The sequence below is a fragment of the Staurois parvus genome, unplaced genomic scaffold, assembly GCF_062004578.1.
Source record: "Staurois parvus isolate SC_StPar_1 unplaced genomic scaffold, SC_StPar_1.0 ptg000682l, whole genome shotgun sequence".
Lineage (NCBI taxonomy): Eukaryota > Metazoa > Chordata > Amphibia > Anura > Ranidae > Staurois > Staurois parvus.
In genome coordinates this window covers 4,038,904-4,065,468 of record NW_028318478.1, presented here as the reverse complement: position 1 = coordinate 4,065,468, position 26,565 = coordinate 4,038,904, and the positions used below count along the sequence as shown (strand labels likewise).

The window sequence follows — 26,565 nt, the reverse complement described above, 5'->3', positions numbered from 1 at the left end:
CATTCGATTAAAGTTGATTAGTCAAGCAAGATTGCAGATGGATTCTTGCTGGAATATAGATACTTATATGCGCTCACCTTCCATTAAGCCCACTGCTGGGGCTAACACAGCTTTATGGTGTTCATCCTTGATGGATATCTTTAGAGACTCCCTTGGATACTCCTGATGGTTGATAATGGATGATTGTGGGTCTGTGGCTTAGGGACACGTGGCTTCGTCCGGGGAATGTGATAGAACAATCACCATACTAAGGATTCTTTTATAGTGATTCTGCGCCATTTTCTAGAAGTCTGGATGGTCGCGGCCATCTTTTTGGGGTCCAATCTACATATTAAGCTATGATTAAGCACAGGTGTATTCAAGCCACAATTTCTTTCACATTTGGGACATGAAACTACCCTACACACCACCCATCAAGTGTCCTTACTACTGAAAAACATACACACTCAACACATGTCAGCACAAAGGTTGAGCGGATATGAAGTGATCTGATCCCAACTTGATTAATAAATATTCTTCAGCAAATTCAGGCCCTGCTCCAATTTTGAATGCCCTACTGGGGCTAAAGGGAGAACAGGATGAAGAGGCACCAGAACACAATTGTATAACCCACATACAGCAAGACACTATGCCCATCATGTCAGCTGTGGCTCTTGATGGGGCCCCAGATGTGTTTGTAGATGGCTCATGCTCTAGGCCAAATGAGAATACTTACCATGCAGGATACGGCATTGTGCAACTTCCTGACAAAATACTCGAGGCAAAGCCAATTCCATATCAGTCAGCTCCAGCAGCCGAACTGATTAGCCCTTACAAGAGCATATCAATTATTTGCAGGACAGGATGTCAACATTTACACAGACTCTAAGTACGCCCATGGTGCTGTACATGATTTTGGGGTCATTTGGGAGAGAAGAGGATTCATTGCTGCTGATGGCAAAACCATATCTCACTCTTCCTTGATATCTGATCTACTCAAAGCCATACAGTTACCGAAAACATTAGCCATTCTTCTTTGCAGGGCACATACAAATCACAGAGATCATATTGCCAAAGGAAATGCATTAGCAGATAAGGTAGCACAGGAAGCTGCATTACAACAGGTGGCCAGTGAAAAGATGCCTATGCTCACTTCAGGCGTCACAACCACACCACATGACCAGATGTATGCAGATTTACAAACATTTTGCTACAAAAGTCGATCTAGCAGCCTGGAATGGTTCTGGAGCACAACTAGATCCAGCTTCTGATCTAGTATGCTTAGAGGGGAAACCATGCATTCCCATGTCAAGTGCCCCATTGTTCATTGCACAGTACCACGGTCTAGGACACAGAGGATGGAAAACGATATGTGCAACATAATTGCAAGATTTTTACATTACAGGTTTATCTACGTTGGTGAAAGAATATGTTTCCAGGTGCATTACATGTATAAGGAACAATCCACAGAACCCAAAGAAACCACAACACCAACATCTAGTGTATCCAACTACACCTTTCACCCAATTACAAATAGATTTTACCCACATGCCAAAAACAGGACAGAGGCAAGAGTTTTTGTTAGTAATGGTGGATATGTTTAGCAGATGGGTGGAAGCATGTGTCACTAATAAGGAGGACACGCAGACTGTAGTCAGAATTCTTGCACAGGAGATAATACCCAGATGGGGATGTCCGCTGAAGATAAATTCTGATAACGGGCCAGCCTTTGTGGCCAAGGTATGCCAACACCTGGTAAAAGTGCTTAAGATAGATTGGAAATTTCATATTCCCTATCATCCTCAAAGTTTTGGTATAGTAGAAAGGATGAACAGGACAATTTCTGGCAGAGGTAAGAATGACACCTAATAAGACTACAGGGTTATCTCCTTTTGAAATATTAATGGGAAGACCATTCCCCACTCCTTGGGCTAGACACTCACTTATGTTAGAAAGAGGGGACCTTAACCTGGTACAAGAATATGTGAGAAAATTAATTCAAACTTTAGATCAGATTGAAAGAAATGTTGCTCGCACCTCTCCTTTATTTTCTCAGGAACCAACACACCCTTTCCAAGTGGGAGATGTTGTAGTGGTCCGCCAACTCGCTAAAGACAAGAAGCAAGGCTACCCCTTTGGACCGCCTACTATGGTGATAGCGGTTACCAGAATGGCTGTTCTGGTGGAGAATTCCCAGTCCTGGATCCATGCTAGTCGAGTGAAGAAGGTGAACCAAACATCTGAGAAACACGAGACGGAAAAAGGAGGTGAAGTACAAGAGGAAAATCCTCAAAGAGCGGGTGAAATCAGTGAAAAAAACCCTGAAGATGACATTCCTTACTGCCCCTCATGGTGCTTTGAAGATCTGGGTCCTATTGGGCACATTGACTGTGCTCTTTTTCCTGCCAGTATGGATCATACTGGCTGTATTTATCACCCTGAGGACTTGGGCCTAATAAAAGGTATCTGTGGTCAAGGACTAGATTTAAATGAGACCCAGATAACCAAAAGTGAAAGAAAGTCAAAAAGAAGTTTTGAAGAGAACAATCCTTTTTCAGGAAAAATGTTGATGCAGATTAAATATGCTTATGCTCAAAAGTCAGGTTATGATAAATGTTGGATATGTAGTAAGTTACATCCTAGCACATATGAAATTCCTCTTCTGGCCGCTCCAGTCAAAATATTTTTGTTAATAACAGGGAATGTAAGTACTGGTTTGACCAATATTACTTCTAATGCCACCATATCTTTTCCAACTCTGGGAGTCACTCAATTCCCCGATTGGTGTTTTAGACTGGGGAATACTTCCCACAAGGGAAAGAGAGTGTGCTCTCAGTCCATATTAAATATATCTGATCCTGGAAGGAGGGATGGAACATCTTCTGTGAAACTCTGGCAAGTAAATGGTAGAGCCCTGAATGAAAGTTTAGAAGGGATACAAGACAATGTGGGGAAAACTATGTTTGGAAAACTTTTTTATTTCACACTTGTTGCCACCCCTGAATTTCGTTCTGCAATAAAAAAATTGCCGATCTCCTTGGGAAACAATACCTATATCTATTGTGGTAAGATCTGTTACCCTTGGATACCGAATAATGTCCAGGGCTGGTGCTATGTAGCCCAATTAGTGCCAATTATGGCAGCTATAGACCAGAAGGAACACCAGGTAAAAGCCAGTACATACCCAAAACACCAACTAACTCTGAGACAGAGAAGGGAAACCAAACAAGAAAAGGTAGATCTATTCTCTACAGGTGATAAGGTTTGGTCATGGTTCCCTACCTACATGGGATGGGGAATAACACTCATGAACAAAATTAATAATTACACAAACATTATTGATGATATACTGGAGAGGAACTCTAAGGACATAGGGTTGCTAAATACCGAGACCAGAGCTATTAGAAAACAGCTGGAGATGCAAGAATTAGCTATTGAAAGCATGAGTGCTGCTCTGACAGGTTTGTGTGAGATGACAGAGGATTATGAATGTTGTACTTGGATATATAATACCACAATGACTGTTCCAGATTATTATGAAATAATAAAGCAACACAGGGAACAGGTAGATGGTTTAATGGAAGAAGCTAGAGCTATAGAAAAAGATGGATTGACTCCTTTTGATTGGCTATGATCAGGATTTGGTTCCGTCTTTTCATGGATGAAAGGTATTGTTATAAGCATAGTCATGATATTGCTTTTTGTTTTATTTTTATATCTATGTTTTAAATGCTTATTATATTGCATTGCTAGAGTTACCAAGCCGCAAAATACAAATGAAGGTTATCTGGCTATTTACAAAAAGATGACTGAGGTAAAGAATTGAGATCATGTTCATGATCTAAGAGGGGATTGAAAGGATGTAGATAACCTCCATTTTGTTGATGTACGCCATTTTAAGTATTAAGTTAGGTTTTTGCAGATATATTAGAAGTTTAATGAAAGTGTTTCAGCTTGCACCAGAAAGTATAAAGAATGATAAGACGACCCTGACATTGTCTTTGCCCGGCTATTTCTCAGAAAGCTAGCAAAAACAATTTATACCAAGAAATGTATATGTCATGTTTCATGTAGTTAGCTCATGATGGAAACCTACAAGTTACAGTTTTAGAACTCGCTCCCCCCTCCCTTATTTTTTCTGTATCCTATATAATCTTAGTACTGTCTAATAAACTTTGAACATCTCTGAACATAAGCTGCCATTATTTCCATGTTCAAGGGGTGTTCCCAGAATTCTGCTGATAAAACAGGAATCTCTCCACAGACCGGGGGTCTCTGAGGGGATAAGAAAATCATCCTTTCAGTCTAAATAGAAAACAACACTGGCAACAAAGTTTCTATCAGCTTGAATACACCTGTGCTTAATCATAGCTTAATATGTAGATTGGACCCCACAAAGATGGCCGCGACCATCCAGACTTCTAAAAGATGGCGCCGTATCACTATAAAAGATTCCTTAGTATGGTGATTGTTCTATCACATCCCCTGGACGAAGCCACGTGTCCCTGTGGAGCAATGCGTTGGGGAGGGGCTTTGACGTCACCACAACAACCCGAAATCACGGCAAGTATAAGTCTATGTGAGCGAGTGTGAGCAACCACGCAGGAGACCTGTCACAAACGCATTTAGCGGTTTCACTGATTTTAACTCAACTTTTTATACTGAATACTTGTGAGTGCATAAGAAGAAGTTGTGAATAAAATTGTTCTTTTAAAAAAACGATAAGGCACCATGTACCTTTTTCTTTCCCACTACACCAACGAGGAATAATACAAGGAGATGGAGCACTTTTTATTGCCATGAGGAAAAGCTAACCCACAGACCCACAATCATCCTTTATCAACCATCAGGAGTATCCAAGGGAGTCTCTAAAGATATCCATCAAGGATAAACACCATAAAGCTGTGTTAGCCCAGCAGTGGGCTTAATGGAAGGTGAACGCATATGAGTATCTATATTCCAGCAAGAATCCATCTGCAATCTTGTTTGACTAATCAACTTTAATCGAATTTATATAGACTTTTTTTGGACACTATTCGTTTTTAATTTAAATTACTTATATTATGATATTTTTTTCACATTTTTTGTTTTTTTCACATTCTATTATTGATTTATTTTGAAGTTGTAATAAGTTGACTTGGAAGGTGCCCTATTTCTGGAAGTATTCATATCTCACATTTAGGGCGCGGCAATAAGCAATCAATTTATTGTACACTTGAAATGAACTCTGGACCTTTTATCTGCTCATTGTAATTGGGATAATGAGGGAATAACACACACCTGGCCATGGAACAGCTGAGAAGCCAATTGTCCCATTACTTTTGGTCCCTTAACAAGTGGGAGGCACATATGCAAAGTGTTGTAATTCCTACACCGTTCACCTGATTTAAATACCCTCAAATTAAAGCTGACAGTCTGCAGTTAAAGCACATCTTGTTTGTTTCATTTCAAATCCATTGTGGTGGTGTATAGAGCTAAAAATGTTAGAATTGTGTCGATGTCCCAATATTTATGGACCTGACTGTAACTCTGCCCCAAATTACATCACAGATCTTGTCTCCAAATATCACCCAAACCGTACTCTCTGCTCCTCACAAAACCTCCTACTCTCTAGCTCCCTTGTCTCCTCCTCCTATGCTCGTCCCCAGGACTTTTCCAGAGCTTCCCCCATCCTCTGGAACTCTCTACCCAAATTTATCAGACTATCGCCTACTCTGCTCACTTTTAGGCGATCTCTGAAAACCTATCTCTTCAGGGAAGCCTATCCTGCCCTCAGCTAATAATGGAATCTTCTACTCTTCCAACCAGTCCACCCCCCACAGTTACTACCTTTTGTACCGCTAGCACCTCCCTCCTAGATTGTAAGCTCCAAGGATCAGGCCCTCCTTTCCCTCTTGTATTGAACTGTATTGTTGCTGTATTGTCTCCCGTTATATTGTAAAGCGCTGAGCAAACTGTGGGCGCTATATAAATCCTGTATAATAATAATAAAAATTTTGTTGAGAAATCACTTTAAAAACACCTCCCTAGCATTTCTAGATATCTCAAGACATCTTGAGTAGGGGCAGATGATTCATTTAGCATTTACTTCCTGGATTCCATCTGCCCTTTGATCAGGCATGCAGGCAGGGGAAAGTCCCTCCTCTAGATGAAAGAAATATTGCCCAAGAAGGCTCCTAGGAAGTATGACATCATTTTGGCCCAGGCCAGAACCAGGAAGCAACTAAATAAATGCAAAAAATGTTTGCAATTGAGCTTTGTAATTTTTATTTCTCAGCCAGAAGAGCCATGGTGACTATCTGAATGACCAAGCTGCCTCACACATTAGCTGTACTTTGCTTTCTAGATGTGTAATCAGTTATATATTTAGGAACATATACTGTAATGTGAATGTCTCCCGTTTTCTTTAATTGTAAGTGCCTGTTACATGTGGGGGTATATGGCTTTGTCATTTTTGTGCTGTACTTTACAAAGTTGTTTTTGTACTTTTTTAAAACTTTCAATAAAAATTATTGGAAAGAAAAAAAGTTCAAAACAAGCAAATATAATATACCTTGCTGTCTATTTACTAATGCTAGTAGCATTATCCACTGCTGGCACCCCCCAATCTCTGCTGTACTCAAAAGAAACTGGCAGCTAAAAAATCTTCCAAACAATTCTTAAAGTGCTGGATTCCTGGTCCACAGTTGTACTCAGTAGTTCAATCTGTCCACTCCTATATCTCTCCTGTGCCCTTTATTTACATAGAGGCTGGCGAAAGGACCACAGTGCACAGTGGAGGACTAGGAATCTGACACCTCAGAAGTGTTGGATTCTGAAGATGCTTCAGCCAGTGGTTCCTCTTCACTACAGTGATCAGCAACGTAGGTCGCAGTAGAGGTGAGTATTAAATGTTCTTTTTTGCAGGAAACTCTTTTACAGATTTTAAAGGAAACATTTGCCAAGAGAAAAGCAGAAGCTGCCATCACTTATTTCTTATTTTGCAATTTCTAGTTGTCTGGCTTTCGCTAACCCTTAGGCTAAAATACCAGATACTGAACAAGAATGAAACTATGTACTTTACTCTGACTTTCCTGTTGTGCCAACGTGTTCTAGATTAATGACTCAGAATGCATTACAGCAAGGAGTAGTTTAACAGCAGAGCCACTAGCATGTGTTAAAAATCAACAATAGAACCTTTATAATTATCTTAGGAAAGTTATTACCTAAGATTTAGAAAGTACGTGTTCAGATATGTTGAATTAATCATTTGCACACCTGTAATCAGTGCAATAATTACTATTAAAATAATCTGCATAGTAGCATACACCGATATATATACAGACATCAAAAATAGGGATGTAAAATATTGGGATCTTTTATTTTCCCACAATTTCTATGAAAATTCAGAGATTTCAATGAAATTTCACCATTTTGGTAAAATACATTGAAGTACATGGAGAAGAAAAAAATTAGAGATTTTGTTTTGGGGGGGGTGAGAGATTAACCTCTTGGCGCCAGCTGAATGCAAATGTGCGGCCTCCCAGTGTCTGGGCCTAGATGCCGAGTGGCCGCACATTTGTGTTCTCTTAAAAAAAAAATATGCGCTGAGAGCGCACGCCCTGCGCGCTCCCAGCACACATGTTTGGTACTCACAGAAAGGTCCCGATCTGCTCTTTTGATCAGGACCTTTCCCGATTATGTGACCACCGTGATGGCTTCTGAAACCCTTAAAGGGCCGGGAGGCGCCAGCGCCAAGGGGTTAAAGGTATAATGAGTTTTAAATAGCTCCTGGGGATTCTTAAAGCTCCTTTCAACCCTCCTGGACCTGCTTTTGTGCCACAATGACCCTTCACTAGCCTTATCTTATTTTTTTACAGTAAGGCTGCATTCACACTTGAGCTGAGCATCTCTAGTCGGCTTGCACGCTCTTTTTTTGAGAAGTGAGCATTTGTATGGGCAGTTTTGCAAAATGTCTAAGGCTCGGGCATTTTTAAAAACATTTTTAGCCAGTGGCTAGTTACTAGAGGGAAAACGTGTGGTATATGTGTTTTGTGCGTAGTGCATTTTATTAGGCTTTCCCATTGTAGTCTAATGGGACTGAAAATGACTGAAGCATAAAGCATGTAGCTCAAAAGAGTCATGTACAATTTTAAGCTACAAGATTCAAGTGACACTACATTCAGGTGTGAACAGGCACAACTGAAAACTATGGGATGTTGAGCTTTTTAGAGCTTCCAGCTACAAATTCTTGGGTGTACCACACTTGAAGAAAAATATTATACAGGGCTGCACCACAGGTAAAAATGGAAGGGACATTATATCAAACGGAAGCTGCTATTGGATTTGACGTCATCACGCACTCTGGGTTTGCATTCACGGATTGGAGGTTGGGGTCGAAGACAACCCGGTGTTTATGACTGTGCCTGTATATTTGTGCAAGTGGTGACACATGTAAATGTGAATAGAACGAGAAATAATGTGGCACTACTACCATATAAATCCTTCACAAATTAACATAATAAAAAATGCATAAATAAATATGAGGGAAATGGTACAAATAAGTGAAACAAATCAATAAACCATACATAAACCATGATACTTGACAGTGTTTGATTCCCTCACACAGTAACACATGCAGCAGCAAATAAAGTCCACATAAACTCTTTGAACAAAATGTGATGACAAGTGTGCAAAGATATCCAAAATGGCTGAATTGCCCGCTCACCTCCCTCTTTCGACCCACACAGGGTCAAAGAGCCTTTAGGATCACTAACACTTGAATCCTTAATACTCGGGACTCCTCCACGGCTCTCCACACTGGTCTCCCCTCAAGTACAGGCTCACAAGGCAGCAGATCTCCTTTCCAGGCAATAAGATGGTAAATAGCCACTCAATTCCTCAGAAAATATAAGTGAATACTTCCATAGTGTAAAAACGTTTATTCACTGATACAGCACTAGCACAATGTATTATGCTCTCACATTATTAATCATCTTTCTCATCCCATTTAGTGTAGATCAAACCTCAGATCAGATGTAGTTGCATGGGTGTCCAGGGTGTCTCAAGATGGCGTCCGACTGGAAGTGCATCACCACTGACGCGTATCGTCACGCTTGTCACGTGACTTCATCAGGGCCCAGGTGGCCTAGAGAGGAGATCTGCTGCACTGTGAGCCTGTACTTGAGGGGAGACCAGTGTGGAGAGCTGTGGAGGAGTCCCGGGTATTAAGGATCCAGGTGTTAGTGATCCTAAAGGCTCTTTGACCCTGTGTGGGTCGAAAGAGGGAGGTAAGTGGGCAATTCAGCCATTTTGGATATCTTCGCACACCTGTCATCACATTTTGTTCAAAGAGTTTATGTGGACTTTATTTGCTGATTGCTGATAGGTGTTTTTCACCTCATGGGACTTTTTACCATATTATCCATTTTACTATACGTTTATTTATATTTATTTTTGCATGATTAGACATAATTATATATGTCTTTGGGACGCACTTGTTATTCATGTTGTTTGTGGTTGGAAGAATTTATCTGTTCCGGAGGGAGGTTTTTAGCACGCATTTATTCTGAGTTCCCTTTTTGGACTTTTGGTATGTTGTCTGTTTGATCACTATTAGATCAATTTCTGGACCTGTTGGTTGGCACCTGTTGCACATGTTACTGTGTGAGGGATCCAAACACTGTCATGTATCATGGTTTATGTATGGTTTATTGATTTTTTTAACTTATTTGTACCATTTCACTCATATTTATTTATGCATTTTTTATTATGTTAATTTGTGAAGGATTTATATGGTAGTAGCGCCACATTATTTCTCGTTCTATTCTACACACTTGTCTATAGGTAGATGACTGAATGTTGCCAGCTTTACCTCTGTGATTAGTTGATAGGGACATAGTTAGGAGCGCAGGAGGTCTGTCACACTTATACATGTAAATGTGAATTTACTAACTGTTTCCTGTTTACTAACTAGTCAAAACATTCTACAGACACAAAAACACATGCAGAAAACACAAGCAGACAGTGACACATATATAATTACTTTAGCATAGTGAAAAACTCATCCTTTGAAAGAAAGCCATTTCCGTCAATGTCATACATAGTGAACATCAGTTTGGATTTCTGTTCAGGTGATCCTGCAGTAAATAAATGAAATGCAAAAAAAATAAATATATAAAAACAAAACAAAGATAAAAAGCAGTTTCCAAGATTAAAAAAATGTCTGACAAATGTCTGACTTCTTTTCTGCAGATTAGTCAGAAGTCCATGCTCCTAATTTACTTACTTGCACAGGGTCAGTAACTCAAATAGTATTGAAGTCACTGGATGAGCATTTATAGCAATTGTAAACCCTCACATACAGTATACCCAATGAAGTGATTGGCCTCAGGTGATACAAAGAGGTGAAACAAATCCTCCTACATAAGTTATACCTGTTTATTTGCAGCCATTTGTCCTGTACATTCTTGTAAAACTCAGAAATGAAAAGGATTTTTGACAGACTCACAAAACAGAGGGTGGGAAGCTGCAATTACACACTGTACAAGAGCTCTGAGAGCCGATTGGAAAGAAGGGACACCCCTATTCACACACCACGGAACAGACCTGAGGTTGTTAATCAGAGGCTGTGTGCTGGAGGTCCCTCCCCTGTCACTTTTTTAGCTCTTGGCGTCAGGAAAGCTTGTCTGAAGTGACTCATGCTGATAAGCAGAGGAACTAGACAGCAGATAGAAATGACATTTAGAGCTTTGGAGAGAGGCAAGTAAACACAATAGACATATGTGGTTTGTTCGAATTTCATGTCTGAGGTTTACAACTTTAGGAAAGAATAATTAGTAACTGTAAACCTAATCTTTCAGTACAGTTTCCTTTACATAATAAAATAGATTATACGGTCATTATGATTGGCCTCAACAATTTTTATTATATTCTTATTTGCACACAATTACCTTTTCTTAGTTCAAATGCAACAAAGTTGGAAAACACGAGAAACATGTTTAGCAGGTTTAATTGCCGGTATCTCCAAAGCACACATTAATATTGATTAATTACTCAAAGGGAGTAAACCTTGCAAGTTATTATGGTTTTATAGCTTTTATAAATGATATCCTGTAATTCACTATACCTGATATCACCACATTTGGGTTTTGGGTATAATTTATTCAAAGTATTATCTAGTCAATTTATGGCTTTCACTATGTAGTATTTGTAGCACTCACCTACGAAGGGTCCGCTGGCAACAGACAGGTTCTCCCTAAGTAGTACAAAGGCCACTGGTGACCCAAGCATACTGACAATTAAAGCTGGCTGCCACTCAGCCTCCTCAGGTGGATCCTCAAAAAAGGAGATGCCAAAGTTCTCCTCCAGACTTGGAATCTGAAACACTGTCCTTCAGTAGGTATCTCCTTTTTAACTGTCCTCTTTGGCCCCTTAGCACAGCAAATGCTGTGACCCAAACAGTAGTTTCTTGTCTTATTGATCCTTCCCCTAGGGGTAACAGTCCCAGTAGTAATGAAATCCTTCCTGAGGAAGAAAGAACCCTCTGCACATTTATCCCTTCCCCAGCCACCTTCTGGATGCTCTCTTCTGGGGACTGGCCAGGGTATGATAAATATTCAGCTGATCATTTGAATCTCCCTCTTCATGTTCTGGAAGCTTCTTCCAGAGGCAGGAGGAAGCAATCAAATGCTCAGCCTAGGAATCCTGAGCAGACCAAACAATCAACCACCACTTTGCCCACTGCAGTGGAGCCTAACTGGGAACAACCCCTCCACCTAATATAGTGGAACCAATAACTAAATGTACTTAACAGCCTAACTAGGAGACTGCTACATATTTAAGATATATTTAATATTTGTTTATGTGACTCTTATCAGGAGCTAGTGGCAAAGAAACAAATGTGAAAACCTGCACTGGGTTTTGTTGACTGGGAACCCATTCAGGGGCATAAATACAGGTCATGGGATCCCTTAGCAAAATGTTGATACCTACATCAAGGACAGAAAGTCAGAGAGCTGACAGTACACTAACAGGGACCGATGTTGTGGATAGAAGTTAACAGGGTAGCACTGCTAGGAATTACCTTGAATCCCTAAAGTAGTGCTAAAGGCAATTTTGTTTTTATTTTGGATAGGGTAAAGGAGGGTTATTACCCCCGTCGGTTTTTTTACAGCTGTGTCCCATTGGAGAGATTTCCTTTCACTTCCTGTTCCATATCCAAAACAGGAAGTGAGTGGAAATCCCTTAACATGAGGAAACCCTGATTGTCACCATGGTCACTAGAACTAGTGCTGCAATTAGAAGATTTCCCCTCTAGTCTAGTTCTGGTGACAAGTCAAAATTTGATTTCACTTTCACTCTTTTCACTCTGATAAAGGTACACAGGACAAAGAGGGCGACTCTCCCTGACAAGGACACAGATAGCAATAAAAACCCGACAGAGGTTCGAATCTCTCTCCACTTTATTCAAAACTTCAAAAAAAGTTTTGCCTTTAGTTATACTTTAATTTTCCAAATAACTGCCTTATCCACGGTAGCTACCTGTTCTTTCTTTAGTATCAATTGACCTTTTTAGGAATATGAGGGTCTTGGTATAAATTATAATACCTTATATAAACTTCAGTAAACGTTAGCTTTTTTGCAGGACAATAGACCACTCGTTGATCAACGTTTGGCTGAAAAGACACACTGAGATTTTTACAATCTCAAAAAGGGTAATATATCAACTCCCAAATGGATTGAAGGGCCAGGCTTCTTGCTGCACAGAGAAAACAAAGGAGATCTGTGACCAGCAATGATCTTAAGCCCTCATACACACTGGATGTTTTTACAGCGGCTGTTTATGGCATTTGACATTTTTTTTCTACAGCCAGTAAACTCCCCAGCATGTTATCCTATGTGTCCATGCACACATAGGCTGTAATCAACATTTTTTGGCTAGGACGTTATTGGGTTGGAAAATAAAACAAAACTAGTGGGTTTCTAGAGGAGTTTTTCAGCTGTAAAAATGCTCTAACACTGAAAAACGCATTAAAATGAGGTAAAACGCTGTAAAACACCACAAACGCTAATGCAAAAACTCTAAAAAAAGCTGAAAAACTCACATTTTTAACCTGACTTTACACAGCTAATGTTACCAGTGTTATCAAAATGTCAAGTGTGCATGAGGGCTAAAGACTCCTCTTGTGCATCTAACATCATCTCTTCTAGGCTGGAGCTAATAAATCTCCCACGACAATAACAATGTCACGCTGCCATCTACATGTTGGCCCTAAATAAAATTTAAAAAATATCTGAACTGTTTATTATTTTAAAATCATATGGTTCCTACTTAAAAACCAAATCAAATGAAAAAATCCTAAAAACACCAAATAATTGTATACATAATAATTTACTTATTACACAAGAACTGCCATACCTGTCTACTTGTATGTCAATTGTTAGAATCGGTGACAGAAATTTACCTTTCATTAAAATAATGAGTATATTTAAGAACTCCCTGAATGATAGATATCCATTCCCATCTTCATCCGCAAGAGAGAACATGGAATCCACAAATGTAGAGTGAGGCTTGAGTCCCAATGATTCTGCAAACTCTGTCCTGCTTAGTTCACATTTGAGAGCCTCTCTCACCTTTAAGGAGCTTTCAGCCATGAGATTTTCAATGCCTGACTGATCGATGTCAAGAACCTGCAGAATAAACAGAATGTAGAGTTATGACATAGGAGAAAAAACAAGATGTGTATATGCAATCTTAAAGAGAAAGTCTTTATTGGGCTTATGTTAGGATTTTGATAGTCTTTGCTACATAATTAAATGTGGTCAAATCCTTAAAATATCACTAAAGGCAAAACGTTTTTCAGTTTTGTACAGAATGGAGATTGATTAGGACACCTATTAGGTTTTTATTGCTGTTTGTGTCCCTATTGGGGAGATTCACCCTCTCTATTTGTATTGTTTACTATTATCATCAAATATAAAAGTAAAAGAAACACCAAATTTTGGGTTGTTACCAGAAACGTAATAGAGGGACATTTTCCAGTGGGGAGTTCTGGTGACCTGGGGGTCCCCAAGGAATTACCTTAATTTGCAGATATTTGCTCACTTACCGTCTTGTCTATGGGACGGGAAATGAAGGTAAATCTCCCCAATGGGACACAGATGGCAAAAAAATCTGGCAAGGGTCATAACCCTTCTATACTCTATCTAAAGTGAAGAACGTTTTGCCTATAGTTCTACTTTATCTGTGGACAACTCTTGAGGTCAGAGTTAGTTGAGATGTCATCTGAAGTCTCAAATTTACAGTCATGTCAGCTTTTTAAAGTGTTACTAAAACCAGGACCCTGCATTCACTATATCTGGTCTCCCACAGTACACACAACATGGAAATGCAATTATTTTAGTAAACATAAGTTGCTAAATACCTTTTCTCATCAGTAGTTAGAGCAGTCTTTTGACTTCTATCAGTGTCCAGCAAAGCGATGGTTAAAGCTTGTAGGAGGAGTTTTCATTCTCCCCTGATTGTCTGGACAGGGCTGATTGGCCCTGTGCTGATCACATGCATTCTCCCAAGAAAAATAATTCTCTAGCAATACACACCAAACTGACCATGCCCCCAGGGCTCTGTTCTAGCAATAGACAGATTCAAACATCCTTTTTACGCAATGCAGAGTGTTAACCTGCACAGTGAGTATAATCAGTATGCTTTACTGCATTTACAGACTGGTTTTACTGTTGTTAGTTTAGTAACACTTTAATCTCATGCTGAAAACACTGTCACCCAGAGAACGCTTAACATATCAAACAACAGAATCTCATAAATGATTACATCATACACCATATTTTCCCTCAACAGAGAAGGCTTCCACTTGGCAAATTAATTTAAATTAGCATGTGCAATGCAGATGCAAATCTCAAAGTTGAAAGGACATACGGTTAAGTATAATTTTTACATGACAAGTGAGTAAGTGAATGACCACCCATTAGGTGTTTGCAACACTGCAAAACATATCTTAATATAGAACTTTTTCCAGTGTCATTTTGACCAACTGGGTCTCACCAAGCATGAAGTTTTAACTACCAGTATGTTGGGCAGTGACTTACAGGTCTCTTATGTATAAATGGAATTTACCCGTAAGAGTTTCATCTGTATTGGAGTTGTGGCTGAACGTCTATGAGTGCCATGCCACTTTTGTTTTTGCTGCACTCATTGTGTGAATGTCTTCATTTCACACATTTGTCACAAATGTTATGAAAAACATTGCACCAAAATCAACAAATGAATCTGTTGCATAATTAATAAGTGGTGCAAACCACTTTTTTTAATTGTGAGAATCCCATTAACAAGAACAATGGCCACAGCATTTGGCCAACAAATCAAATCAAGAAAGAAATGATACAGTATGTTAGTATAGGCTGGGAGAAATCTAACAGTACCGGGTCTAATAGCGTATATTAAGACACGTTTGAATAAATAGCGGTTGGACTAATAGGTAGCAAGCAAAGGAACGAGAGGGGAGTCCTCAATTAAAATTAAGAGGGGTGTGTCAGTTGGAGGATCATTGGTTAGGAGTCTAAGTAGATACCATTGAGCATATTGAAACCATTGCAATATGGAATGTTGAGTTTCTACTGACAAGGTTTGAATGAAAGATTCCCAAATGTTGAAGAAATTTTGAACCTGTAATTCTTTATGAAAGGAGGCCTCCACTTATTCAATGCGAAAAACGTAGGACAATTGAATAAAGAGAAAGCAGGGGGTTCCAGGTAGAACCACTTTTGTAAAATAGTTTTTCATGCCACAAGGGATATGATAGTAAAGAGTTACTTGCAGCCCCTTGAAATTTTAGTGTTCTGGGAAATTTATCAGGCCATTTGGGCATTAGAGGCAGATAGTTTACTAAGTATGTGGTAGCATAATGCACTACGGAGTTCCATAAATGTTTAATCCTGGGGCTTGACCAAAAAGCATGGAACAGTTCCGCATCCAATTGTCCACATTCTAAGCAGCAAGAAGAGGAGCTTAAACCCATAAGGTAGAAACGATGCAGAGATTTAATAAGAGTGATGGAAAAGTGGAAGTATCATTTTGCAGTACAGTGTGGCTTTGATCGTGCCCCAAGACAAATGCAGCAATTTTAGAAGAGCATCAACTGAAATCTGGGGGAAATTCTTGGTCAATTAGTGAAGACCAGTCGATGAATAGGAATAGCCCAGCGGCTATCTGAAAAAAATTGTATAGAAAGGAAATTGCTTTTTTTTACTACCTGGGTTAGGATGTCCCAGAAGTGTACCCAAATAATTTCCCCAATCCTTCTGAGACAATTTTTTAAGAATAGAGGCATTGTACGAATTCATTTGTAAAAATAGAAATGGATTATTAGATAAAGAAGGAAATATCTCTAGGGCTACATTGCTTGTTGTTGACATCCACTAAGAATTTGATATAGCAAAGACCTTCAAGGTGCCACTGCTTAAGAGTAGGAAAGCCAAACATTTCTCGGAGATCTGAATTATTCCATAGGGGGAGGAACAGAAATGCATGGCTGTTTAAGCAATATGTGCATATATTATGTCACGCCAACCACGTGTAGAGCAAACCACTTTTTAAAGAGATGCAGATATCTGAAATGACTTCTTAAATACATTTCCAAAAGCTATGTTAGGCGAATTGTAAGAAGCTGGCAAATCTGCCACACTTTTGCATAATCCTACAGAACAAAAGGCACAGAATGACATTACACATTTATTACATGAGATGTGACATTATGATTAATCTGAAAATTCTGAAGCAAACCTCTGCACACTGCTATACTCCCTTAAATATGTTTTAGCAGATTTTGCATAAACACAGTGTCAAAGTAATCCCTCTCTGGTCAGTCCCTACACTACTCGGCAAAATGTAAAATACTTGCCTGCTTATAGAATACTTCAGTGGACATAGTGCCAATATGGATCAGATAGACAGCTGAAGAGAGCTACCAATGGGTTTCACACTGTATCTGTATAAACTGTTTGGATTTGTGCACAGATATATGTTACCTCTATTGCAATGTAAATGAACCAACCTGTTTTATGAAAAGTTTGCTAAGATATGTTTAGGGACATTTAGCAGCGTGCAGAGGGTTGACTCAGAATTTTGTGTGTTAACATATGGTTGCACCTCTTTAGCACATATATATATATATATATATATATATATATATAAGCATTTTGGATTTGAGCACATACATACAGTATATTATTTCTAGTATGATAAATCTGCTGCATTTCTATCACAGAACAGCAAACAGTGGCACATAAACGGATGCAGCATCTGCCACTTTATTGATAAATGCCCCCGAAAATTATTTATGCTGCTGAGATAAGACGTTAATATTTTTTCTGATGTTCGTTTAATTTGCATTTTTACATTTCCATGTCCACCTATCTCTATGAAAAATAATAGCATTTCCATATCAATACGGAGTTATTTTGTTTAAATTTTTACATCATTTTACTAGTCACATACAATTGAGTATTATACACATGCATGTATAGGTCATGAGGTTGGCTGATGTATACATTACTTGAGAAAAGGAGTGTCTGATGAAGGTTTCCAGGATCTGACTTCTTTGTTTTTTAGTAACAGCTTCCTTTAGCAGACTTTCTTCATCCATTTTTTGTTCAAAAAGAGTAAATCCATTTTCTTGCAAGTGATTGATAAAACCTACGCATTCTTCCTCGTTGTAGAAGTACAGCACCTATAACAAAATATATATGTTAACTGCAATGGACCTCATGCAGAAAATGTTCTTAAATAGGAACTGCCCTTTTTGCACAAAGCAACCAGATTATGTCTAGTGTAGCATGGGAGAATGAAAGCAAGAATCTGATTTGTCACTACAGCCAACAAGAACTGTTCTTTATCACATTTTTGCCATGCTTTGAAAATTCTTATACTGTTACTTTACTATTGATTAGAGCTTAACCACTTGCCTACTGGGCACTTACACCTCCTTCTTGCCCAGGACAATTTTCAGCTTCAAGCTTGTCGCACTTTGAATGACAATTGCAGCCAATAACTGGCAACTGCGTTTACTGGTGATCTGCTGTGTCATTGGACACAGCTGATCACGTGGTAAAAGGCCGCTATGATTGGCCTTTTACCACATCATGTGATCAGCTGTGTGCGTAGGACACATCGATCACAGAGATCGCCAGGGGCACCTGGGAGGGCACGTTCTGGCTAATAGAGGAGGGGCAGTGGGGTTGATTTATTAATGGAATAGAGCATGTTCAATTTGTAAAGTGTTTGTTCACTTAGGTTAAAGTGGTTCTAAAGCAAAATGTTTTTATACCTTAATGCATCCCCTGCATTAAGGTAAGAAACATTTTACCACTTGTGCCCCCACCTCCCTCTAAAACACACACCTGAGTCCTCTATCAATCCAGCTCTGTGCCCAGCTGCATTTCCTCTCTCCCATCTTCCTGTTCTCACAGGAGACTCAAGCAGAAGGGGGAGCCATTGGCTCCTACTGCTGTCAGTTAAACCCAGTTGGGGGGTGGGGGCAGGATAGAGCTGCACTATGTCTGTGTCTATGGATGCACATAGCTTGGCTATGGAGTGCACCTGGCTTGCTATGAGGGCATAGATAATAACAGTTCCAATATTATATATATATATATATATATATATACAGTCATGGCCGAAATTGTTGGCACCCTTGATATTTTTCCTGAAAATCAAGTATTTCACACAAAAAAGGTATTGCATTAACACATGTTTTGCTATACACATGTTTATTCCCTTTGTATGTATTGGAACAAATATAAAACAGAGGCAGAAAAGCAAATATGACATAATGTCACACAAAACCCCAAAAATGGGCTGGACAAAAGTATTGGCACCCTTAACTTAATATTTGGTTGCACACCCTTTGGAAAACATAACTGAAATCAGTCGCTTCCTATAACCATCAATAAGCTTCTGACACCTCTCACCCGGAATTTTGGACCACTCTTCCTTTGCAAACAGCTCCAGGTCTCTCTTATTGGAAGGACACCTTTTCCCAACAGCAATTTTAAGATCTCTCCACAGGTGTTCAATGGGATTTAGATCTGGGCTCATTGCTGGCCACTTCAGAACTCTCCAGCGCTTCTTTGCCATCCATTTCTGAGTGCTTTTTGACGTATGTTTGGGGTCATTGTCCTGCTGGAAGACCCAGGATCTTGGACGCAAACCCAGCTTTCTGACACTGGGCCCTACAGTGCGACCCAAAATCCTTTGGTAATCCTCAGATTTCATGATGCCTTGCACACAGTCAAGGCACCCAGTGCCAGAGGCAGCAAAACAACCCCAAAACATCATTGAACCTCCACCATATTTTACCGTAGGTACTGTGTTTTGTTCTTTGTAGGCCTCATTCCGTTTTCGGTAAACAGTAGAATGATGTGCTTTACCGAAAAGCTCTATCTTGGTCTCATCTGTCCACAAGACGTTTTCCCAGAAGGCTTTTGGCTTACTCAAGTACATTTTGGCAAACTGTAGTCTTGCTTTTTTATGTCTCTGTGTCAGCAGTGGGGTCCTCCTGGGTCTCCTGCCATAGCGTTTCATTTCATTTAAATGTCGACGGATAGTTCGCGCTGACACTGATGCTCCCTGAGCCTGCAGGACAGCTTGAATGTCTTTGGAACATGTTTGGGGCTGCTTATCCACCATCCGGACTATTCTGCGTTGCAATCTTTCATCAATTTTCCTCATCCGTCCACGACCAGGGAGATTAGCTACAGTGCCATGGGTTGCAAACTTCTTGATAATGTTGCGCACTGTGGACAAAGGCAAATCTAGTTCTCTGGAGATGGACTTGTAACCTTGAGATTGTTGATATTTTGCCACAATTTTGGTTCTCAGGTCCTCAGACAGTTCTCGTCTCCTCTTTCTGTTGTCCATGCTTAGTGTGGCACAGACAGACACACAATGCAAAGGTTAAGTGAACGTCTCTCCTTTTTATCTGCTTTCAGGTGTGATTTCTATATTGCCCACACCTGTTACTTGCCCCAGGTGAGTTTACAGGAGCATCACATGCTTGTAACATTCTTATTTATCCGCAGTTGTGAAAGGGTGCCAATACTTTTGTCCAGCCCATTTTTGGAGGTTTGTGTGACATTATGTCGAATTTGCTTTCTTTCCTCCCTTTTTTTGTTTTGTCCCAATACACACAAAGGGAATAAACATGTGTATAGCAAAACATGTGTTAATGCAATACGTTTCGTGAGAAATACATGATTTCCTGGAGAAATATCAAGGGTGCCAACAATTTCGGCCATGACTGTATATATATATATATATATATTACCAGGGTCTAAGCAGAGAAGAAAACCATATGTAGATTATTTTTTATTAATTTGTTTTGTTTGAACAAAATCAAAAATGCACTGCTCAAAAAAATTAAAGGAACACTTTTTAATCAGAGTACAGCATGAAGCCAGTTAAGCTCCAGGGTTATTTATCTGCTCAGTTAGGTTGCAGAGGGGGTTGTTAATCAGTTTCAGCTGCTTTGGTGTTAATGAAATTAACAACAGGTGCACTAGATGGGCAACAATGAGAGGACCCCCAAAACAGGAATGGTTTTACAGCTGGAGGCCACTGGCATTTTTTTCCTTACTCATCTTTTCTGACTGTTTTTCACTAGTTTTGCATTTGGCTAGGGTCAGTGTCACAAATGGTAGTATGAGGCGATACCTGGACCCTACAGAGGTTGCACAGGCAGTCCAACTCCTCCAGGATGGCACATTGATTTGTGCCAATGCCATAAGGCTTGCTGTGTCTCCCAGCACAGTCTCAAGAGCATGGAGAAGATTCAAGGAGACAGGCAGTTACTCTAGGAGAGCTGTACAGGGCCATAGAAGGTCCTTAACCTTTCAGAAGGACCAGTATATTTTCCTTTGTGCAAGGAGGAACAGAATGAGCACTGCCAGAGCCCTACAAAATGACCTCCAACAGGCCACTGATGTGAATGTCTCTGACCAAACAATCAGAAACAGACTTCATGAGGGTGGCCTGAGGGTCAGACATTCTCTAGTGGGCCCTGTGCTCACTGCCTGCACCATAGAGCTCGATTGACATTTGCCATTGAACACCATAATTGGCAGGTCTGCCACTGGGCCCTGTGCCTTTCACAGATGAGAGCATATTCACCCTGAGCACATGTGACAGACATGAAAGGGTCTGGAGATGCCATGGAGAACATTATGCTGCCTATAACATTGTTCAGCATGACTATTTTGGTGGTGGGTCAGTTATGGTCTGGGGAGCCATATCCATGGAGGGATGCACAGATCTCTAAAGGCTTCTTTATTTTCGGGGTGTCTTTGAATTCAGTCCTCTGTAGGTTGATAATTTTCACCCTGTCTGCCATTAGGTATTGGGATGGAATCCTTGAACCCATTGTCAGACCCTACGCTGGTGCAGTGGGTCCTGGGTTCCTCCTGGTGCACGACAATGCCTGGCCTTATGTGGTGAGAGTATGCAGGCAGTTCCTGGAGGATGAAGGAGTTGATACCATTGAATGGTCCCCACGCTTGTCTGACCTAAATCCAACAGAACACCTCTGGGATATAATGTTTCTAATGTTTCTGTCCATCCAACGCCACCAGGTTGCACCTCAGACTGTCCAGGAGCTCAGTGATGCCCTGGTCCAGATCTGGGAGGAAATACCCCAGGACACCATCCGTCGTTTCATTGGGAGCATGCCCCAATATTGTCAGGCATGCATACAAGCTGGGGGCCATACAAACAACTGAGTACTATTTCATCAAAATGGACTAGCCTGCTGCATCATTTTTTTCACTTTGATTTTCAGGGTGTCTTTGAATTCAGTCCTCTGTAGGTTGATAATTTTCATTTCCATCAAACGATGAGGCATCTTTACATTCCTAACAAATTACCCAGTCCATATCAGTATAGCTATTGAGCATGATTTTTGTCCCCATTGAGATCTGATGTGTTTTCAAAGTGTTCCCTAAATTTTTTTGAGCAGTGTATATAATAATTAGAGATGAGCGAATTATTCAAAAATTCGATTCGGCTGATTCGGCGAATTCGCGGAATAAATATGATTCGAGTCGAATATATTCGCTGCAAATTTAACTTATAAAAAGGGTGTTTCTAGGCTTCAGAGAGCCTTTATATTAGTGCAGAACACTGTACCTTTAATTTAAATGCCCTTGGAGTCTGCTGGGGAAGAGAAATAATACTGTCAGTATGACATGCAGATGAGTGCCGTCGATCTTAGAATCACCGCACACTTCACTCATTTGGGCAGTCACGGGGCCAAAACCAGAGTGTGGAACCACAGTGTGGCGGTGGAGGCAGCAGCAATGGGAGGCCATACAGCACCCTATGAAAAAATGGAACCCACCAGCAGTGTGAGGAGACCTGAAAGTGGCACATGGGAGAGTGTGGCGATGGAGACAGCAGCAATGGGTGGCCGTACAGGGACCCATGACACACTCTGGACCTGGCAGCAGCATGAGGAGGCGGTACAGGGGCCCATGACAGATTACGGGCCTGGCAGCAGCATGAGGAGTCGGTACGGGGGCCCATGGCAGATTACGGGCCTGGCAGCAGCAATGGGAGGCCATACAGCACCCTATGACAAAATGGAACCCACCAGCAGTGTGAGGAGACCTGAAAGTGGCACATGGCAGAGTGTGGCGATGGAGACAGCAGCAATGGGAGGCCGTACAGGGACCCATGACACACTCTGGACCTGGCAGCAGCATGAGGAGGCGGTACAGGGGCCCATGATAGATTACGGGCCTGGCAGCAGCATGAGGAGTCGGTACGGGGGCCCATGGAAGATTACGGGCCTGGCAGTAGCAATGGGAGGCCGTACAGGGACCCATGACACACTCTGGACCTGGCAGCAGCATGAGGAGGCGGTACAGGGGCCCATGACAGATTGCGGGCCTGGCAGCAGCATGAGGAGTCGGTACGGGGGCCCATGGCAGATTACGGGCCTGGCAGCAGCAATGGGAGGCCCGTAATCTGCCAGCACCCTATGACAAAATGGAACCCACCAGCAGTGTGAGGAGACCTGAAAGTGGCACATGGCAGAGTGTGGCGATGGAGACAGCAGCAATGGGAGGCCGTACAGGGACCCATGACACACTCTGGACCTGGCAGCAGCATGAGGAGGCGGTACAGGGGCCCATGACAGATTATGGGCCTGGCAGCAGCATGAGGAGTCGGCACGGGGGCCCATGGCAGATTACGGGCCTGGCAGCAGCAATGGGAGGCCCGTAATCTGCCAGCACCCTATGACAAAATGGAACCCACCAGCAGTGTGAGGAGACCTGAAAGTGGCACATGGCAGAGTGTGGCGATGGAGACAGCAGCAATGGGAGGCCGTACAGGGACCCATGACACACTCTGGACCTGGCAGCAGCATGAGGAGGCGGTACAGGGGCCCATGGCAGAGTGGCGAAGCGTAAGCAGCTTAAATTGAAGGCCATACAGAGGCCTATGTTAAAAATAATAACATGTTTGGGGCATGATTCATGGCGGATTTAGTCAGTTGTGTCAGGAACTGATGGTTTGAAATCCAGACTAATCCACGCCTGATTCATTTTCACAAACGTGAGTCTCTCCACACTTTGGGTGGACAGTCGTGTCCTCCGCGGAGTTACAATACCTCCTGCCGCACTAAACACGCGCTCCGATGCCACGCTACTGGCCGGGCATGACAGCCTTTCAAGGGCAAATTCAGCTAGTTGGGGCCAAAGGTCAAGTTTTGTTGCCCAGTAGTCAAGGGGATTGTCTACCTCGGTTGGCAGGGTGCTGTCCAAGTAGGCCCAAGCCTGTTGTTTGAGGTCCTGCTCCAGGTCCACCTGATGCTGCTGCTGCTGCGGCTGGTTAGTAGTTTCCTCACTGCGCTGGTGAAGAAAGCTACTCATCATCGACTGCAGACTGAGGCAGCCGCTGCTGGTGGAGCTGCCACTGCTCCTACCACCCCTCCCCTGCTGCCATGGCAGCGGAACGCGAGCGCACAGGGCCCACAGTGTCTGAGGATGGACGTTGGCGCACAAAAGCAGAGACCAACTGACTACATAGGTGGTTTTTATAGTACGTTATTTTGGCCTCCCTCTCAGCAGGTGTGAAAAAGGCCACCATTTTTGAACGGTAGCGAGGGTCCAACAAGGTGGACAGCCAAAAGTCATCCCTCTGTCTCATGGTTATTATTCGGCTGTCGCTACGCAAGCAACCGAGCATGCTATGGGCCATTTGTGCAAAGGAATGCGAGGGACTCCCTGCCTCCATCTCCACAGCATACTGCCACGGTGCGTCTGGGTCCTCTGTCTCCTCCTCCTCCTCTACCAGATGCTCCTGCTCCTCCACTCCTGTCCGCTGAGTGGAAAAACCACCCATTTCACTCAATAATTCCTGAGCACCAATGTCCTCCTCTACCTCCTCCTCTTCTTCCTGTCCTGCCCCCACAGAGGTCATGTGGCGTTGAGATCTGTGCGCCACGTCTACCGCACCCTGACCAGCCATTGTTAACAGCATTTGTTCCAGGACGTGCAACAGAGGAATGACGTCGTTCATCCCATAGTCCTGCCGACTCACGAATAGCGTGGCCTCCTCAAAGGGCCTGAGCAAGCGGCAGGTGTCACGCATGAGCTGCCAATGGCTGACATCTAAGTTACACAGGGGAGTACCTTATCCGCTTGTAACATCAGGAAATCGGTGATGGCCTTTCGCTGTTTGTAAAGGCGGTCTAACATATGTAGGGTTGAATTCCACCTTGTTGCAACGTCACAGCATGTGGAGTCGGTACGGGGGCCCATGGCAGATTACGGGCCTGGCAGCAGCAATGGGAGGCCCGTAATCTGCCAGCACCCTATGACAAAATGGAACCCACCAGCAGTGTGAGGAGACCTGAAAGTGGCACATGGCAGAGTGTGGCGATGGAGACAGCAGCAATGGGAGGCCGTACAGGGACCCATGACACACTCTGGACCTGGCAGCAGCATGAGGAGGCGGTACAGGGGCCCATGACAGATTACGGGCCTGGCAGCAGCATGAGGAGTCGGTACGGGGGACCATGGCAGATTACGGACCTGGCAGCAGCAATGGGAGGCCCGTAATCTGCCAGCACCCTATGATAAAATGGAACCCACCAGCAGTGTGAGGAGACCTGAAAGTGGCACATGGCAGAGTGTGGCGATGGAGACAGCAGCAATGGGAGGCCGTACAGGGACCCATGACACACTCTGGACCTGGCAGCAGCATTAGGAGGCGGTACAGGGGCCCATGACAGATTACGGGCCTGGCAGCAGCATAAGGAGTCGGTACGGGGGCCCATGGCAGATTACGGGCCTGGCAGCAGCAATGGGAGGCCCGTAATCTGCCAGCACCCTATGACAAAATGGAACCCACCAGCAGTGTGAGGAGACCTGAAAGTGGCACATGGCAGAGTGTGGCGATGGAGACAGCAGCAATGGGAGGCCGTACAGGGACCCATGACACACTCTGGACCTGGCAGCAGCATGAGGAGGCAGTACAGGGGCCCATGACAGATTACGGGCCTGGCAGCAGCATAAGGAGTCGGTACGGGGGCCCATGGCAGATTACGGACCTGGCAGCAGCAATGGGAGGCCCGTAATCTGCCAGCACCCTATGACAAAATGGAACCCACCAGCAGTGTGAGGAGACCTGAAAGTGGCACATGGCAGAGTGTGGCGATGGAGACAGCAGCAATGGGAGGCCGTACAGGGACCCATGACACACTCTGGACCTGGCAGCAGCATGAGGAGGCGGTACAGGGGCCCATGACAGATTACGGGCCTGGCAGCAGCAATGGGAGGCCCGTAATCTGCCAGCACCCTATGACAAAATGGAACCCACCAGCAGTGTGAGGAGACCTGAAAGTGGCACATGGCAGAGTGTGGCGATGGAGACAGCAGCAATGGGAGGCCGTACAGGGACCCATGACACACACTGGACCTGGCAGCAGCATGAGGAGGCGGTACAGGGGCCCATGACAGATTACGGGCCTGGCAGCAGCAATGGGAGGCCCGTAATCTGCCAGCACCCTATGACAAAATGGAACCCACCAGCAGTGTGAGGAGACCTGAAAGTGGCACATGGCAGAGTGTGGCGATGGAGACAGCAGCAATGGGAGGCCGTACAGGGACCCATGACACACTCTGGACCTGGCAGCAGCATGAGGAGGCGGTACAGGGGCCCATGGCAGATTAGGGGCCTGGCAGCAGCAATGGGAGGCCCGTAATCTGCCATCACCCTATGACAAAATGGAACCCACCAGGAGTGTGAGGAGACCTGAAAGTGGCACATGGCAGAGTGTGGCGATGGAGACAGCAGCAATGGGAGGCAGTACAGGGACCCATGACACACTCTGGACCTGGCAGCAGCATGAGGAGGCGGTACAGGGGCCCATGACAGATTACGGGCCTGGCAGCAGCATGAGGAGTCGGTACGGGGGCCCATGGCAGATTACGGGCCTGGCAGCAGCAATGGGAGGCCCGTAATCTGCCAGCACCCTATGACAAAATGGAACCCACCAGCAGTGTGAGGAGACCTGAAAGTGGCACATGGCAGAG

At 42.9% G+C, this 26,565-nt stretch overlaps 1 protein-coding gene across 1 annotated transcript in view; it reads right to left on the bottom strand.

The window, feature by feature from the left end:
* Positions 1–26,565, bottom strand: part of LOC149447558 (dual oxidase 1-like) — a 219,885-nt gene that overhangs the window by 59,485 nt on the left and 133,835 nt on the right. Inside the window, exons 18-20 of the mRNA XM_089652420.1 lie at positions 17,529–17,702; positions 13,425–13,650; positions 10,004–10,097 (exon numbers count right to left, since the gene is read on the bottom strand). Coding sequence (XP_089508546.1) covers positions 10,004–10,097; positions 13,425–13,650; positions 17,529–17,702 — 494 coding nt within the window. The remainder of the gene's footprint in view (positions 1–10,003; positions 10,098–13,424; positions 13,651–17,528; positions 17,703–26,565) is intronic.